The following is a 16,521-nucleotide window of genomic DNA, read 5'->3' on the forward strand; positions in this document are numbered from 1 at the left end:
TTCAATACAATTTTTACAGGTCTTTTTGTATTTTGAATTGATAGACTTATAAAGTTAACGTAACATGTGTAAAGTTGCATTAAAGTAATATGAATAATATGTATATTCACTGTAATAATACGATGACTGTCAACAGAAATCAAGAAACTGTCAGGTTTAAATAAAAAAAATAAGTAGATGTCACTTTACTGTTTTCCAGTTTATGATAATTAGCAAAAAATCTATCATAGCGGACGCTTATGGTCCAACAGAGCACACTGAGCTGTACTTATTAGTGTCACATCAGTCAGACACACAGTTCAAGGGGCATGCCTTTTCCAAAAGTGCTTTGCATTATAGCACCACCATGTGGTTGATAGGGCTCACATTTCTTTGGAAGCATATGCATATTATTTCCAGTTACTGGACCAAAATTCATGTTGCTAACTCATTCTAGTTGTCAGGAATTTGAGCTTTTGCAGCAAAACAATAATAAACTGGCTAGAGACCTAAAAATAACTGCTAACACAAACTGCAGCTGATCAAAATTTATCGGAACACACACAGTGTGTCTCAATGTTGTGTGTGGATGAACATTTCCTCTCATTAAAAAAGAAAAGAATCATCACTACTTCTGGAAGTAGTCTGTTTTGAAGGGATGTGAACATGGTTCTAAGCAAGGATATACAGTGTAGAGGTATAAATATAAATATTTAAATAAAATATAAATAGTATAAATTTTTTTTTTGCCAACTTGTCATGTTGGGGGCTTTAGAGGGCTCGGATTTTATGTTTTTATTCTGAAAACTGTTCACCATTCACTTACATTGTTTAAGAGATTCTACAACACTGTTTTCCTGTGAAACTCCAGTGGTGCTTTGTGGACTAAAACTAAACCCAAACTTCAGTTGGCATGAGCCATGGCTCACTGTAGTGGTCACACACATAACACCTTAAAATGTGTTTTAAGAAATAATGCTCTTATACATATATTTACCTTTGATTTCTAGATTTCTAAAAAACACTGAGCAAAACATCTCACTCCTTTTCAAACAATGTATGCAATGATTCAGCAATTTACTATGTCCCACCGTTATTGGTTTTAATTAATCTTTGTGAGCCATTGCTACCTTTTAGTATTCATCCCACAAAATATTTTCAGATACCACATGAAATTAAAAAAAAAAAAAAAGATTATTAGATATCTTACATACAAGTAACAGGTACATACAGGTTTAGGAGCAACATATTCTGCCACCCAAACCAAGTATTTTTGCAGACATCCCTCTAAACATCTATGCCAAAATAAATAAATACATAAATTAATGGGCCTAAATACAATACCTGTACATAGAAATACCTTTGATAGTTCAGGCAGGTTATTTTACATTTTATCAGACATCACAAATATTCATACTCATAGATATTTATGGAATACACGTGTATGTATGACAGATTTTGATAACTGAAGGGATCATTTTGCATGCAATGGCGCAAAGAATGAAATGATGTTTAAGAGTTGTGAAGAGTTTGACAATATCCCTGAGAATCAACTAAACTGATCAACAAGTCATGTGCAGTTGTACAAATTGTACTTTCTGTTTTGCACACATGAGCCAAAATATGTGCAATTTGTTTGAACGGATGAGGAATTCAAATTGTTTGAGATTAAAAAAAAAAACAAAAAAAACCCCCCACTTTATTTAAGCGGGTGAATCCCACTGAAATAGAATCTCATTTTCAAGAGACACCTGAATGTACATAAAATAAAAACATCACGAAACATTCCTGAGCAGATGGTCTGAAGGAAAAATGCAAAACATTTTATGATATAATTCATTGTTTTGAAAAAACTTTAACAGCCTGTGATGCTCGCAATGGACAGTAGGTGGCAGCAGAGTGCCAGCGGCGCTGTACGCTGCCTGCGTCTGACGGGAGGAAGAGGAAGAACGTAACCTAGAGGGTGAACTGGGAGGTGGTGTCCATTTTATTTACACCGGTGAGCTTGCTAAATTTGTGATCTGTCGGATTTTTCACGAGTATAAAAGTTGAAATTCGGGTAAGTTGCCGGAATATCTCACGTTATTATATTGAGACATGCAAACGCGAAGGCAGGAGTAGCTCCAGAAAGAGCTCATCTTTGTCATGAGGCCTGTTTGTGACGATGCGCCATATTGAATTTCATTTTGGGTCCTAGCCGCTAGCGGGGGTTAGCTTAATGAGCTAACATCACATCAACCGTCAATCGTTGTGTATGACTGCACCATACATAGTAGTATGGTATTAGTTTGTAACTAATAACACGCGGTTTTGAGTGGGTTAAGACTAAAATGACTGCACTGCGGCGGCAAGTTTGTTAAACTTAGCAATGTTGAGAAGAAAATAAGGCTAGCTAGTTAGCCTAGCCAATCAGGTTTGGGCAGCAACTAAGCTACTGCTTTATGCTGTCCTCTTTAATGGCAGGCTCTTAAAATGTCAGAGTCTTGGACAAAAACTAACATTGAGAAACATTTAAAGTTAGTTGGATCTATGAATTTGACATTAGCAGTTAATGTGTTAATATGTTACAGAGTGTGCATGCAGTATCGATGTGGTTGATTGATATATGGATCATAACTGAGTATTTTCACCTTTATGTTTTTTTAAAGGTCTCCAGAGATGAGTAGTTCAGAGGAAGTGTCATGGATCTCCTGGTTCTGTGGACTGAGGGGGAATGAATTTTTCTGCGAGGTGAGTTGTCTTATTTTCTGTCTGAGCTTTCTCTGTGTGTTACTTGTTGTCATCCATGTGGTGACATATGAAGATAACAGAGAAGTTATCATGAAAGCTGGCTTGTTAAGCTGAACGTTAAAGGTTTGTAACTGTACTGTAACTGTTGAGCACAGCCTATTACACTCCATGTACATGTATTATGTTACCTCCACCTCACACACAGGGATAGAGCAGATCTAAGCAGCATGTGTATATTTAGGTCCTGCATGAATATCTCCCATAGAGATATTTCTGTCCAAGCTAATTTACTTGGTGGCAGGAAATCTTAATGACATGTAAGCTGGAAAAAATAGTGTCAGGCAACCAAAAAAAACTTGATTTGCTTTGATTTAGAAACGATCCATCAGTTAAAGTTAATGCAAACCATGTTAAGCAGCCATGCTGCATGAGTTAACCTGTACTGACTTAAATAAATCAATCAATCAATCAATCAATTTTTGTCACTTTACATTTACTTGAGAATTTTTCCCACCGGTTAATAAACTTGTGATAACACTGGTGTTACTGATTTCACCTGAGACATGAACGCTCAGCATCTATAATGTTAGAGTGCTTACTTGATTAACTTGAGCTCTTTAGAACTCTGTAGTTTGAACATAACAAGATGCTTAGATTATTGAGTATTAAGTTGCCAGATCTATCAAACAACCCCCACACTGACCCCAACAACTATAGCTATGCATAATTTAAGCGCCTTGCCAAGGCTACGTTGGTATAGCCAAGTTAGCCCTAGTTTTGACAAGCTAGCACCAGCCAATGCCTCCATTGTAACGTAAGACAGCAGAATACTCACTTATATTTCTGCGCCATGTTAGGGCTCCAGATAATTGTCCTGAGAGTGGACTTCAATCCATGTCAGGCTGTGATTAGCCTGTTGCGTTACATTTAAAATCCATCTCCTGCTTTTGCTGTGCAGAGCATTTTTTTTATGTAGTGTCCTACAAAGTATTGATAACACACTAAGACGGTGGGGGCGGTGGACAAGTAATGTAGCGCTGTGTAACACCAGTAACACCTAACACTGCAGCTTGCTTGACATAGTTTTTCAGAGCTTATGAGATACTAAGAAGAATTCTCTGCATCTAGTAATTTTGAATTCTCAGCGTGCTAAAATTGGTTCACAAAACATCTCAACATTGCTTCACATTAAAAGAGGTATTGATTGCTTTAATCACTGCTCCTGTCCATACTGGCCCTGAAGAGATTAAAGTTTATCATTATATACACCCTGCAGTATCAGTCATCACCCATGCTACGGTATTACTGACTGATCAGTTTTCTCATCCATTTTCTCCAAATAAAGGTGGATGAGGACTACATCCAGGACAAGTTTAACCTGACAGGACTCAATGAGCAGGTTCCTCACTACCGCCAGGCCCTAGACATGATCTTGGATCTTGAACCAGGTATGTTATGTTCATGCCCTCATGCTTTTAGATTTAGTTGAGCACTTGGTACATGTTGTATAAAATTAAATTGATGCATACAGTGTGCAAAATGCATTGGGTGTGTTGAAACTTTGGGTAATTTGAGAAAATTCACCAGCAGAAGAAACTGAATGGTGAGACTAAATGTTTACCGGCTAACGTGTAACAGAAATCAGAGTAAAGGACTTTCAGATGTTTCATTCAGGAATCAGCAGACTTTCATTAGTGATGCTGACTGTAAAATGTGCTGCTCCTTTAATCTCTCATGTTGAGCACTGTTGCACATGTCAAATAAATAAAAAATGCGAGTGGAGATTTAATCTCAGCATTCTTCTGTTTTAAGATTGTTTAGCCTGCTCAGCTGCAGTACAGTTTTTTTTTTCCCTCCAAGTCATTGTACATCTTCACAGGATCTTTGAAACCACGTGATTTATTTCAGCTGCGCTCCAGTCTCCCTTAGATCTTCTGTTGTCTTTGTTTTAATACCCTCTCAAGAATTAGAGAATGTTTAGAAATCCGTTACCTGTCACTGTTTTTTTTCTTAAGTAAAAATACATCTAACAAGAGCACTCTGTGTATTTTCGGTGTTCCCCCTCCTTTTGAATTTTTTTCCCAGCACAGTTTTGCATCTCTGTAAACTGTCTGTAAACTAAAAAGAAACATGGACGCCCAACAATGTTCTCTGTTCCTTTTTTTTAGACGAGGAGCTGGAGGACAATCCCAACCAGAGTGACCTGATCGAGCAGGCAGCTGAGATGCTGTACGGTCTCATCCACGCACGCTACATCCTCACTAACCGAGGCATTGCACAGATGGTAGGCGCCAGCTGCATCAGCAGAATGCACTACCCCCGTCTGCATTAGGGAAGATCTTTTTCCATCACTTTTTTCTTGAGGGGTTGGAGCATTATTTACCATTTAGCATGTTGCTGACTTCAGCAGAGGGGTGAACTGATGCTGTATGTTTGTATGACGAACAGGGAAATGAATAAACTTTGGTTGGACTTATTTATTATGGTTGTATATTAAAGCAGTTGACTGTCAGTTACAGTTACGGCAGCTCAGTTCCTGTCACGCTGGGTTTATACTTAATCCTGTGTCATAAATCACACGCTAAAAGCATCATCCAAACACAAGATGGATGACTTATATGTGATCAGTCAATATTGTACTTTTTACATGTTCCCAACAATCATTGTCATGATTACATTGTTTTTTGATGTAGAGTAGGGATGTTAATGTTTCATCAATAATCGATTCATCACTGTTGAGATTTTAATCGATTAAAAATGTCTGAATCACCAGTTCCTTGATAGTTTAGAAATGGTGGTAATTGTGCTTCATTTGGCGTTTTTGTCTGGCAGAGCCGTATGTCGAATAAGGAAAATTAAATTTAAAATCAGTGCATTTTGTTTCTTATCAGTTATGACTCACTTGTTAGCATTTTCAACTACTCCAACCCAAATGTAGATAAGTGATTTGTTTTGTCTCATTACTGAAAAAGCAACTACTGCAGTTCAAATGTGTAACCACCACATTTTAGGGCTGGGATGATATACTTATCTTCTGATTCAATATTTTCATGATACTTGTGTGCAGATTTGATATGGATTGCAATTTGATATGAAGATTTATTGTGATTTTTGTTTGTTTTTTTTAACACTAGACCATGAAAAAAGTTGAATCTTATATTTCTAGAGACTGTAGAGAAGCAGATTGAGTTATAAAAGTGAAACTAGCCGCTATTAGTTTATTTCCACAGAGCAGAGGAAGTATATGCCTCCCACTATGAGCACAAGTCTTTTATGTTTGGCGTGTGAAGTAAAATAGATCTGTTTGTTTGGATAATATTACAGCAGTTGCAGTGCTAATTTCCGTTAGAGCATCAAGGGCAATTCCCATTATGTGGTAGCATCAGGCTAACAGACTATGCCATAGTTGTTTAAACACATTATTTTCTTCCCCTATTGCTTTTGTATTATCATTTACCAGAGATGAGATACAAGTGGAGATGAGATTACTCTGTTTTAACTTGCTCAGTGTTGTCTTCGCCATTGAGATTCTCCAACTGGCATCAAAAGAGAGACAACACAACCTTTAATACTTTTCTCAAACTTGCTGTCATCAACTTCACAAGCGAGTTAGTGAGGAGGGTCAAGACAAATGTTCTGTGCACTCGTATCACGCGCATGCACCTGGTTTTTAGCAATTTTTGAGACTTAATTTATTTCCATTGTGGAGCTGACATTCTGGCTCTCTATCAGTCCTCTCTGCCTCTTTTTCAGCGCAGCTGATGCAATGTCTCCTTCCTTTCTCTCAAAAGCATAAAAACAAAACATTCAAATACAGATTTGTACAATTACCGTGGCATGTTTCATCTTCGACGTATTTGGTTCTGCCCGAGTAATCACACGCTTTAATCTCAAAAATGTCCAAAAATTTCCTAGTATATTGATTAGTCTAAGTGATGTAAAATGTCCTGAAATGCAGCCTTTGTAAGCCCTCTTTCAGAGAGCACTAAAATGAGAATTGTTTGTGACCTAAAATTATTTTTATTGACTCTTTATATCCTGATTTATAACTTGCAGTTGGAGAAATATCAGCAGGGAGATTTTGGCTATTGCCCCCGAGTCTATTGTGAGAATCAGCCTATGCTTCCTATTGGTAAGTAAAAAATAATAATTTAAACATTTTAATTCTTAAAAATACTTCTGTATTTTGAACAAGTGTTACTTGTATTTGGCTCAAGATGGTTGACAACTAATGAAATGTTGTGGTTTATTTGATAGTAATGAATTCAGCTACAGTCTGTCCATAGCTTTGCATATGTGAGCTGATATTTTGTTTTCTGTCTGTGAATCTCTTTTAAATAACAATATGTGTTGCCTTTTTAGCACTTTATTCACAGTGTCTTATTTTCACTCAGTAATTATTTTTTCCATTTAATTGTGGTAGGTTTTCTTTATTATGATTTTTACAGTCGTCAAATCTCCCTGTCTGGCTTTTATAAACCTCATCTCCATTTGTTTGTATTCAAATCTAAATTTGGATTTCTTGATAAGATCAGTGCTGAGTGAAAATACCAGGAAGGGAGAATTGTAGTGCAAGTCAGTGCTGTCTCAATCCTGCTTATAGGATATATTTTGTGCTCATATCTAAGCCAGATTGTTCCTTCCTCATCCTCCACAGGTCTGTCAGACATCCCAGGAGAGGCCATGGTGAAGCTGTACTGTCCTAAATGTATGGACGTCTACACACCCAAGTCCTCCAGGCACCACCACACAGATGGAGCTTACTTTGGCACTGGCTTCCCCCACATGCTCTTCATGGTTCACCCTGAGTACAGGCCCAAGAGGCCCGCCAACCAGTTTGTCCCAAGGTCAGTGTGGCAGGTTGAACTGTGAGGTGTGCTCCTGTAAGACGAGTACTGTGCTGCAGCATTCAATTATCTGCACTGGCTGCTGTAATAAGGGCGGAGAAGGAAATAATAAAATGTGTATTAATTGCAGTTAATCACACAGTCAGGTGTGGTGTGGATGATTCTGATTTTTATACATATTCTGTGTGTGAATTGTGAATGTTAATAGTTAATATTTGACTGGTTACATGTCGCTTTATAGCTTAATTTGCATACCCACTCACTACACTAAGTTCAGCGTGGGAACTTTTCCTCCAGTCAGACAACAAAGTCAAATGTAAATAGTTTGACGCTACTCTTACTCGCACTAGCGCTATGCTGTACCACTGTAAGAGCAAGCACCCAGCTACCATCTCTGAGGATGGCTCACAGCTAAAGATCACGTCGCTGCTAGCTGTGGGGTGAAAGTCTGATGTGTGTCAGTGTCATGCCATCAGCGGAGTTTTATATATGGTCTGTACCAAATGTTTGTACAGATATTGGAAAAATGTTGTTTAGAAACTGAGAGAAGAATACACCACAGAAAGATGTGATTGCATTGCATGGTTTTGAATCCGAGACAAAAACACTGGGGCATCATCGATTGAACTAATACTATTGGCCTGTACCGCGCTTATCTGTTTGTATTTTGTACTGCTGCCTGTCTGTCATGTCTGCCAGGACTCCATTGAAAAAGATATTTTTTTAAACTGGGACTCTGACTTCCTAAATAAAGATTAAATAAAACAAAAAAAAATCCCACTCAGTGTGGTAGAGGGCGAGAGGTTCAAAGAGCTATCCTGAGTACGTTATGCCATTGAGAGCTCTTGTGATTACACACACTGAAAAACACTTTTAGGAGAAGAAGGATGAGTTAAAAGTCAAGCTAGCCAGGGCAGACAAGCCCAGCTCTGACCACTGACTGCTGTGTGGCTCTCACAAACGAAAGCTACATCACACCTACCTGTCACTTCAACAGTGCTGACTGGGAGATGCAGTCCAGCATGCACCTCTTTCAGAACCTCTTCATCCCCTGTAGGTTGACCGACGTCAGACAACCTTGCAGAGAAGCTGCACAAATTGATTCGAGCACACAGGGTTAATCTAAAATATCTCAGTTAGCATGGGTTATGTGTTTTTCTTTACTAGGAACCCAATCATACACATACATATTCAAACTTAAATATACATTTTAGGACACTCAAGTCAGTTTTTTTTTTTCACACATCCACATCCTTATTCTGCATCCTCTTTGATTCAGTCGTGACGTCTGTTTGCAGAACTGATGGTCGGTGGTGTGATGTGGAACAGTGAGAGTCACTGCTCTCTCTCCCTGAAAGCAAACACATCACCGATCACAGTGTAAACAGCCTCATTCATGTAATTGCACATGTTTTTGTTGCATCTTATTTGAAGTTCATATTTGTATCATTTGTGCAACTCGGGACTTTTCATCATGTCTGTTTACCAACCTAAACAGCAGCCAGAAGAAATTCTCATGCATGTTTGTCACTTTCTCGTTCCACCAGGCTGTATGGCTTCAAGATCCACCCCATGGCCTACCAGCTGCAGCTGCAAGCAGCCTCCAGCTTCAAGAGCCCCGTCAAGGCCATCCGCTAGAGCGTCCCGGACGGAGGCGGAGGTGGAGAAGGAATAAGAGGATTCGTAGAGAAGACAGGAAAGAATTACCATCAGAAGGGGGAGGGGTCACCTGCATTTTACAGAGCTTTTCAGATGTCCCCTCCCCACCCTGGAGACTGTATTATTTTGGTTTAGATTAGGGCAAATGAAAAAGATTTTTGAGTGTGAGCGAGACATAAAAAACGCACAGCCATGATCTTAATCACAAACACAAACACACACACACATACATGCACTCATACATAGAAAAATAAATAAATAAATACATCCACACACTTTGGGATTCCATGCACGTTCCTTACCAAACTAACCAGTGCCAAAAACAGGAGGTGAAGTAAGAGGAAGCTGGATAAAACAGCGGCTCCGCGCTGCTTCTGCTGTTCGCTCGCATCACGAGAACACCGATGAGAAAATATTATAATCTGCGGTCGTAGGAAGGGTTTTTATGTCCAGGGGATGTTGGATGGTGCAAAAGCTGAGTCAGTTTTCACCTCTGGCTCTGTGTTTGTTCTGTATTTGGCACGGTTTGGTAAAGGGTGGTGGTAAACCCTCCCCTCCCCCCAATGCATGTACACTCAGGCTGGCATTCGCAGAGACAGTTTGGACGGTGGCAACGGGTGTGTTTTTTTTTTTTTTTTTCCCTGTCATTTGTTCTTTTTGTTTCTTTATTCTGCTGTTTCGTGGTGTTGTTGCACAAAACATTCTGTTGAATTTGCCTTAAGATTCAGAGAAAACACCCACAATGTTTTATTTTTCAAGAGGCACAAGCTAAATTAGTTAATTTTGTTTTTTTTCTGCTGTTAGAAGAGGAAAAGTAGAAGTAGATTATAAACTAACATGGATTCTGAATCGTTCAGACAATTGTAATCAGCCTGTGTCATTTCTCCAGCTGTCTGTGCGCGTGTCAAACAACTGTTTGTATTGGTAAGTGAAAATAGAACCTGTGCTACATTTTTGCGAGACGTGTGCCCCCCTGCTGGTTTGTATTGTCACCGCCCTTCCCTCGTAGCTTCATTTCCCTGACAGAAAAAGTTTGACTTTTTGAGAAAAATATTTATTTGCTCAATGGCCAAGAGTAGATGAGATTGATACCACTCTGATATAACCAGTATTCTGGTTATGGTCAGGTTTTTGAAGTATCTTGGGCATGTTGTGCACCTTTAAGCTACGCTAGCTGGAGTGAAGACCTTATCCAGAGTGACTGAGATGGTGAGAAACAACTGCAGGCAGCCAATCAGAAACCTGGATACTGTTATGTTCACAAATACAGGAACATGAATAACCACGTTTTGAATGTTCTGTGTAAACATCATGTTCCAAATACGATCAAAAACAAGATAAGACTCAAAACCAGGATACTTGTGTGCATGTAAACAGTCTATTGTAGTATGAAGCTACAGCAAACAATCGTTGACTTTAGCATGAAGATCGGAAACAGGGCAGCAGCCTCCTGGGGTTTGTCTGAAGGTGCTAACGTGTACAAAAATCAAAGTAGAAACAACATTTTGGTGTTTTATGGGAGATGTTCCACACTGGTTATCAGCATATCTGCAGTGATTGCTCAAACAAAAGAAATTTACTTTCCAGCTATTTTGATAATTAATTGTTTCAGTCAGTTTCCAATAACAATGTCAGTCATTTGCGGATTACAGCTTCTGAAGTGTAGAGATTTGCTGCTTTTCTTTGTCATTGATGACAGTAAATGAAGAGGCTTGGAGTTTTAGACTGTTGGATGGACAAAAGCAATTATAAGACACCACTTTTTTTTTTACATTTTGTAGACTAAACAATTAATTGTGAAAATAATTGGCAGTTTAATTGATAATGAACATTATTATTAGTTGCAGTCCTAGTTGGCAGCTTCTAGGCAGGAAGTTGCTGGACTGGATGAGCACATAACCCCCGTAACACCACAACGTGTCATATTTATTCTACGGTTTTGTACAGATTAATCAAACAAGATATATGTATGATATAACATATATATGAGATTAACATATATCTTGTTTGTTTAAAGCCGGGGTAGGCAGTTTGTTATTGTCGTCACTAGGCAAAAGTTTGATAATGACCCGTAATTATAATGTAATTCAAGTGGTCTGAGATAAAACCAGTCTTCTGCTTCTCCTCTTGACTCTGTTGCCAGGCTTAAGAAAATCCAAACAGTAACGGGAGACTGTAGCCAAGCACAGGTGGGTAGGACGTTTGATTGTTTAGTCTCATTCACAAAACGTCAGTATTCGATGACCTGGGAGTGAGACTCGGCCATCTTTCTCCAGAATCAGTCACTGCGCTTTCTAATCTGTACAAAAACCAAAGTGTAAAAATGACAGTTCTCTGTTTTACAGGGGGCGTGTGCTGGTTAGCAGTTGCCAGGCAACCAGTAGTAACACCAGGAATTTAGTGGTTCCAGCCAAGAAATAGTCTGAATTATTTCCAGTCTTTTTTTTTTTTTTTTTTTTTGCTAGACTAACCAACTCTTTTATTTTTAACATGCCATGATAAGAGTGGTATCCGTGTTTTCATCTGACTCTCTGCCTGAAAGTGAATAGTTCCCAAAATGTCAAACTAATGGTGTAAAAAAAAAAAAAAAAAATCAAGGAGGAGACTCAGAGAAAGAGGAATTTAGACAATCTGAATCCTTCAGCTCACTCCACCACTGCACTGATCCTACTGGTGTCTCTCCACAGCACAGTCTCATTATTATTTATGTTCAGGTTTAGAGACAGTCAGACCACCAGCCGCTCTTTTTCTTCTTCTTTTTTTTTTTTTTTCTTATTTTTGAAACAGTGGGGCGGCAGATCCTCAGTTGCCCTCCCTTCACTCTCCACTTTACTTTTGTGTGACTGGAACAGATCGTTTTTTTGGATTTCATGATACAAGAGAAGCGGTATTTATGTGTCCAGATTTTAACTAATGTTTGTCTGTGTTGTTGTTGTCTTCTTCTGCTACTGTGGAAGGGTGAGCAGGATTCAGAATTCTCAATAAACTTCTATTTTCTTTTCATACTCTTTTGTCCTGAATGGTCTTTGAGACAGCTGCAGTTCTGCCCTCCTGCCACAGGGTGTCAGCAGTGAGCCTTTTGAAAAGATTTATTTTTCCATGGTATAATATATCTGAGACATTACTTTTAGCAGTTGGATTTAAAGCTTAAATATGAAAATATAACGTAACACAGGAGGACCATGATGCACAGGACTGTACCTGCATTCTTGGTGTGTGTGTGTGTGTGTGTTTTTGTGTGTAGTGTGAATGTGTCCTGTGGGGACAGAGGTAATGATGGTTGTCTGGCTTCTGGGTGTGGTTGCAGTGGCATTTCACATGACTCTGAGTAACAGCATTGGTGGGAAAACGTTCACAAACATACAAAACAAAGACACATATGGAAGCCAATTTCCACCAGTAAAAGAAAAAAAAAAAATTCTTGTGATAAATCCAAATTTCAAGGTAAAGTCCTAATTATGACAGTTTCAATGCTTTCTAATGTTTTTTTTTGTCAATCATGAGCTTCTAGCTCGTAATTATATTTTTTTTATCTCATACGTAAGGCTTAAATAAAGTTTGTTATCAGCTAATCTCAAATATTACTGGACTGATCATCCTAATTTTTTATGTCCATTCATGAGTGTTTGGTGAAGGACCTCTGTGAAAACTGTAAAAACTTTTCAGACTTTCAATTTGAAATGTTGTTGCAGCTCAGGACAACATGTGTACAGATCGTGTTGATGTTGGCAGAACTTTGCAAATCTCTGCCGGTTTCATCTGACAGTTGTGATGACATTGCAGTAGGTGCTTCATCTGTTGCCTGTCAGGGATCTTCTAGTTTAGACTTTTTAAAAACCTCATTATTGGGACTTAAATTAATTTTCAGGTTTTCATCTCATAGTTTCAACTGTTTTTATCTAATAATTTTTACTCTTTTCTTATAATTTCCACTTTTTTATCTCAGAATTTTGACAGCTTTATCTAATAATTTTGACAAATTTTATCTCATTATTTTGACAGGTTTTATCTCAAAATTGACAGTTTTTAATCTCAGAATTTCAGCTGTTTTTATATCAAAATTTTGAATGTTTTCTCTCAGTTCAACAGTTTTTATCTCATAATTTTAACTTTTATCATTTCAACTCTAACTTTTTATATCTCATAATTTATAATAATTTTGATTGTTTATTACCATAATTCTGACTTTTGTTTATCTCAAGTTTTATTTTTTTTAATCATTTAATGCTGACTTTTTATCTCATACTTGTGACTTGCCATGGGGATTTTTTATTTTTTATTTATTTTTATTTTTTTACTTTTACTGGCAGAATCAGGCTTCCTAGTAATGCCATCAAAACTGCACTGTCAAGATCATAAGATCTCAGTCAGCCATGTGTGATTATTTTTAAATTAGCTTTTGGATGTCGTTTGTCCTTTTGCTACATGAAAGAAGTAAAAATGGAAATTTCATAAAACAGATTTAATTTGAAAAATATGCTTCCCCTTTATCCAGCCTGAGCCATAGAAACACAGAAGACACCTTGAGACACAAACAGTAAGACGCACTATGGTATGGCTTCTTTACATGTGACTCATGAAAACTGTTTTTCCCCCTCTGCACGGCAGCTGTCTTTGGCAAAATGACTGGCAGGGCTGAGTTGTCTTCATGTGGCCGTTCCCTGTCAGTTTTTCCAGAGGGAAAAGAGAAGGAGGAGGTTCCTTCATGAGTCAGGATAACCTCAAACCACAGGTCGGGTCCTGCCCTTCTTCTCCTCCTCCACCTCCTCCTCCCCTTATTTCAGCAACTCCCTTCAGCACTGTGAAGAGGAATCCCCTGCTTTTTTATAGTTTATGAGTGTCCCATAATGTCCACACCATCTTCCTCTAATGATGAATAATGGAAGGTATCTGTGTGTTTTGGGGTGCAAACAAAACTCCTCTCTGAGTCTGTGTGCAGAGTAATAATCACGTCAGTTCAGCTGCTCATACTGAAGTCATGTGAAACTTCTGCTTTGCCACACCCAGAAGCCATATTGCACCATTTTCCTCTCAGACATTTTTCCTGGGATGCCTCTCTCTACAACGGATACAACTATTAAGGAAATATGGCAGCCACAAAGCCCAAGACCACACGCAGAAATATGTATTGTTGATAGAAAATATGCCCTTTTAGAGGCTTCAGTCTCCACATGTGATCTCCAGTCTGTGCTGCTGAGGTTGGCAAGAATGTTTTGAATTCTGGTGGAGATTCATTAAAGCTTTAACTTGACAAGACAAGTTGAAGTGATAGATAGTTTCAAGAACTTTGTCTCTTATGGGGTAGAGAAAAAGGTTGTTTTGTTGTCCTGCAACACTGAAGCAAAGTAGATTTCATGTGGCTTTTCTCGGCACTGATTAACAGAAAAAGACCATGAAATGTCAAAAGCATAAAAATTCTTTAAAACCACAATTCCACAAATGTTGGGACAATGTGTAAAATGCAAATAAAAACAGAAGTCAATGATTTGCAAACACTTTTTCGAAAGACATTTAATGTTCAAACTGATAAACTTTTTTTTCTGTAAATATGCACGTATTCTGAATTTGATGCACTCAAAAAACACCTGTTTGGAGAATTCAACAGGTGAACAGGCTAATCGGTATCAGGTGACGGTATCATGATTTGGTATTAAAGGGGCGTCCTCGAGAGGCTCAGCCGCTTACAGGCGAGGACGGGGTGAGGTTCACCACCACAGCCTGCGTGAGCAAATAGTCCAACGGTTTAAGAACGTCTCACAACGCAAAATTGCAGGGAATTTAGGGATTTCATCGTCTATAATCCATAATATCCTCAAAATATTCAGAGATTCCACAGAAATATCTGCATGTAAGGGGCGTGGCTGAAAACAACATTTAATGGCATCATGGGTAACTGTCGAATATGTGAAGGCTACATTAATGCTGATAGGGTACATACAGGATTTGGAGTGACATATGCTGCCATCCAGATGACGTCTCTTCAGGGACGTCCCTGCTTATTGCAGCAAGACGATTTGAAGACGTATTCTGCACGTGTTACAGCAGCGTTGCTTCACACTGAAAATGTGTGGTGTATTATGAAGCACAAAATATGACAACGGAGACCCTGGACTGTCGAGCAGCTGAAGTCGTATATCAAGCAAGAATGAGAAAGAATTTCACTTTTAAAGCTTCAACAAATAGTGTCCTCAGTTCCCAAACACTTACTGAGTGATAGGAAAGGAAAGGTGGTAAACATGCTCCTGTCCCAACTTTTTTGGACATGTTGCAGGGATCAAATTCAGAATGGGTGTCAATCAAATAAAGTTAATCAGTTTAAACAGTAAATATCTTCTACTTGTACTATATGCAAAATAAAAACATGTTGAATTTGATATACAAATCATTGCATTCTATTTTTATTTACATTTTAAAGTGTCCCAACTTTTTTGTAATTGGTGTTTGTCGGTAAAACACTTGTTTTCAGAAGTTTCACCTCCTCCAGGTCAGTATTTAGCAGATGGACCTTTGGCAGCAGTTAGAGTCTGTGCACACATCTGGACTCGATTGGATCGAGATCTGGACGCTGACTTGGCCGATCCAAGACATTAACATAGCTTCTCTTAAGCCTTTCCTTTGTAGCTTTTTTTTTTATACGCTCAGGCTCATTGTCTTGTTGGAAAAAATCAGATTCCAGGTGGCAGGTTTCTTGCATCTGCATCAGTTTTTCTCCAGGATTTCCCTGTGTTTGTCCTCAGCTGTCGTCATTGTGCCTTACTTACAATTTTTGAACAGACCATATTTGTATGTATTTACACAGAAGAATACGCCTTTTTTTTCACATTTGATCTTTAGTTTTATTGCAAAATTTGCCTTGACATGAACAGATTTTTTTCTTGATCAGCATAAAATAAAGAGCAGTAATTAAATCTACTTTTTTGAAGGCGCTGCATGCTAATATTTAAACTTCCCTGCTTGTGTTCCTCTTCATCTTCTTTCCCACTGTTGACTTTGCTGCTGTTGCTCTGACTGACAGAACAAGGATTGGTCTGGCTGGTTTCTCCCACACTCCCTCTTCGCAAGTTACAAGAGTTGAGAAACTCATGAGAGGATCTGTGGGCAAAACAATAGAGGCATTTCACCGGGCCCAAACAGCCTCCCTCTCAGCAAAGTATTTCAAAACCATGACTCTGAAGATGCCATTTCATAACTGTTTCCCCCCTCCAGCACGAAAACCAAACCATGCCCCTTTTTAGATGCAGAGATAATCATTAAACGGCTCACACGGAGACAACAACTATGTCCACCACCTCGAAAACGTCTGTCA

The 16,521-nt window shown here is 38.5% G+C and overlaps 1 protein-coding gene across 2 annotated transcripts; it reads left to right on the forward strand.

Moving 5' to 3' along the window:
• Positions 1 to 1,887: 1,887 nt before the first annotated feature.
• Positions 1,888 to 10,177, forward strand: csnk2b (casein kinase 2, beta polypeptide). Of its 2 annotated transcripts, none has more exons than XM_084738922.1 (7): positions 1,888 to 2,038; positions 2,628 to 2,709; positions 4,055 to 4,157; positions 4,878 to 4,993; positions 6,766 to 6,841; positions 7,367 to 7,556; positions 9,104 to 10,177. In XM_084738922.1, exons 2-7 carry the CDS (start codon positions 2,638 to 2,640, stop codon positions 9,192 to 9,194), a joined length of 648 nt encoding a protein of 215 aa, XP_084595048.1. In that variant the 5' UTR covers positions 1,888 to 2,038; positions 2,628 to 2,637; the 3' UTR covers positions 9,195 to 10,177. The 2 variants fall into 2 exon arrangements, with proteins under 2 accessions (XP_084595048.1, XP_084595049.1); XM_084738923.1 differs by having other exon boundaries at positions 1,932 to 1,978.
• The last annotated feature ends 6,344 nt before the right edge of the window (positions 10,178 to 16,521 follow it).

Source organism: Lutjanus erythropterus, chromosome 16, assembly GCF_056507025.1.
Source record: "Lutjanus erythropterus isolate fLutEry1 chromosome 16, fLutEry1.hap2, whole genome shotgun sequence".
Classification (NCBI taxonomy): domain Eukaryota; kingdom Metazoa; phylum Chordata; class Actinopteri; order Lutjaniformes; family Lutjanidae; genus Lutjanus; species Lutjanus erythropterus.

Coding starts and splice junctions, on each gene's coding strand:
- csnk2b (XM_084738922.1), top strand. CDS start 2,638: ATGAGTAGTTCAGAGGAAGTGTCATGGATCTCCTGGTTCTGTGGACTG. Junction 6,842..7,366: donor TCAGCCTATGCTTCCTATTG/GTAAGTAAAAAA, acceptor CATCCTCCACAG/GTCTGTCAGACATCCCAGGA. Junction 7,557..9,103: donor GCCAACCAGTTTGTCCCAAG/GTCAGTGTGGCA, acceptor TCGTTCCACCAG/GCTGTATGGCTTCAAGATCC.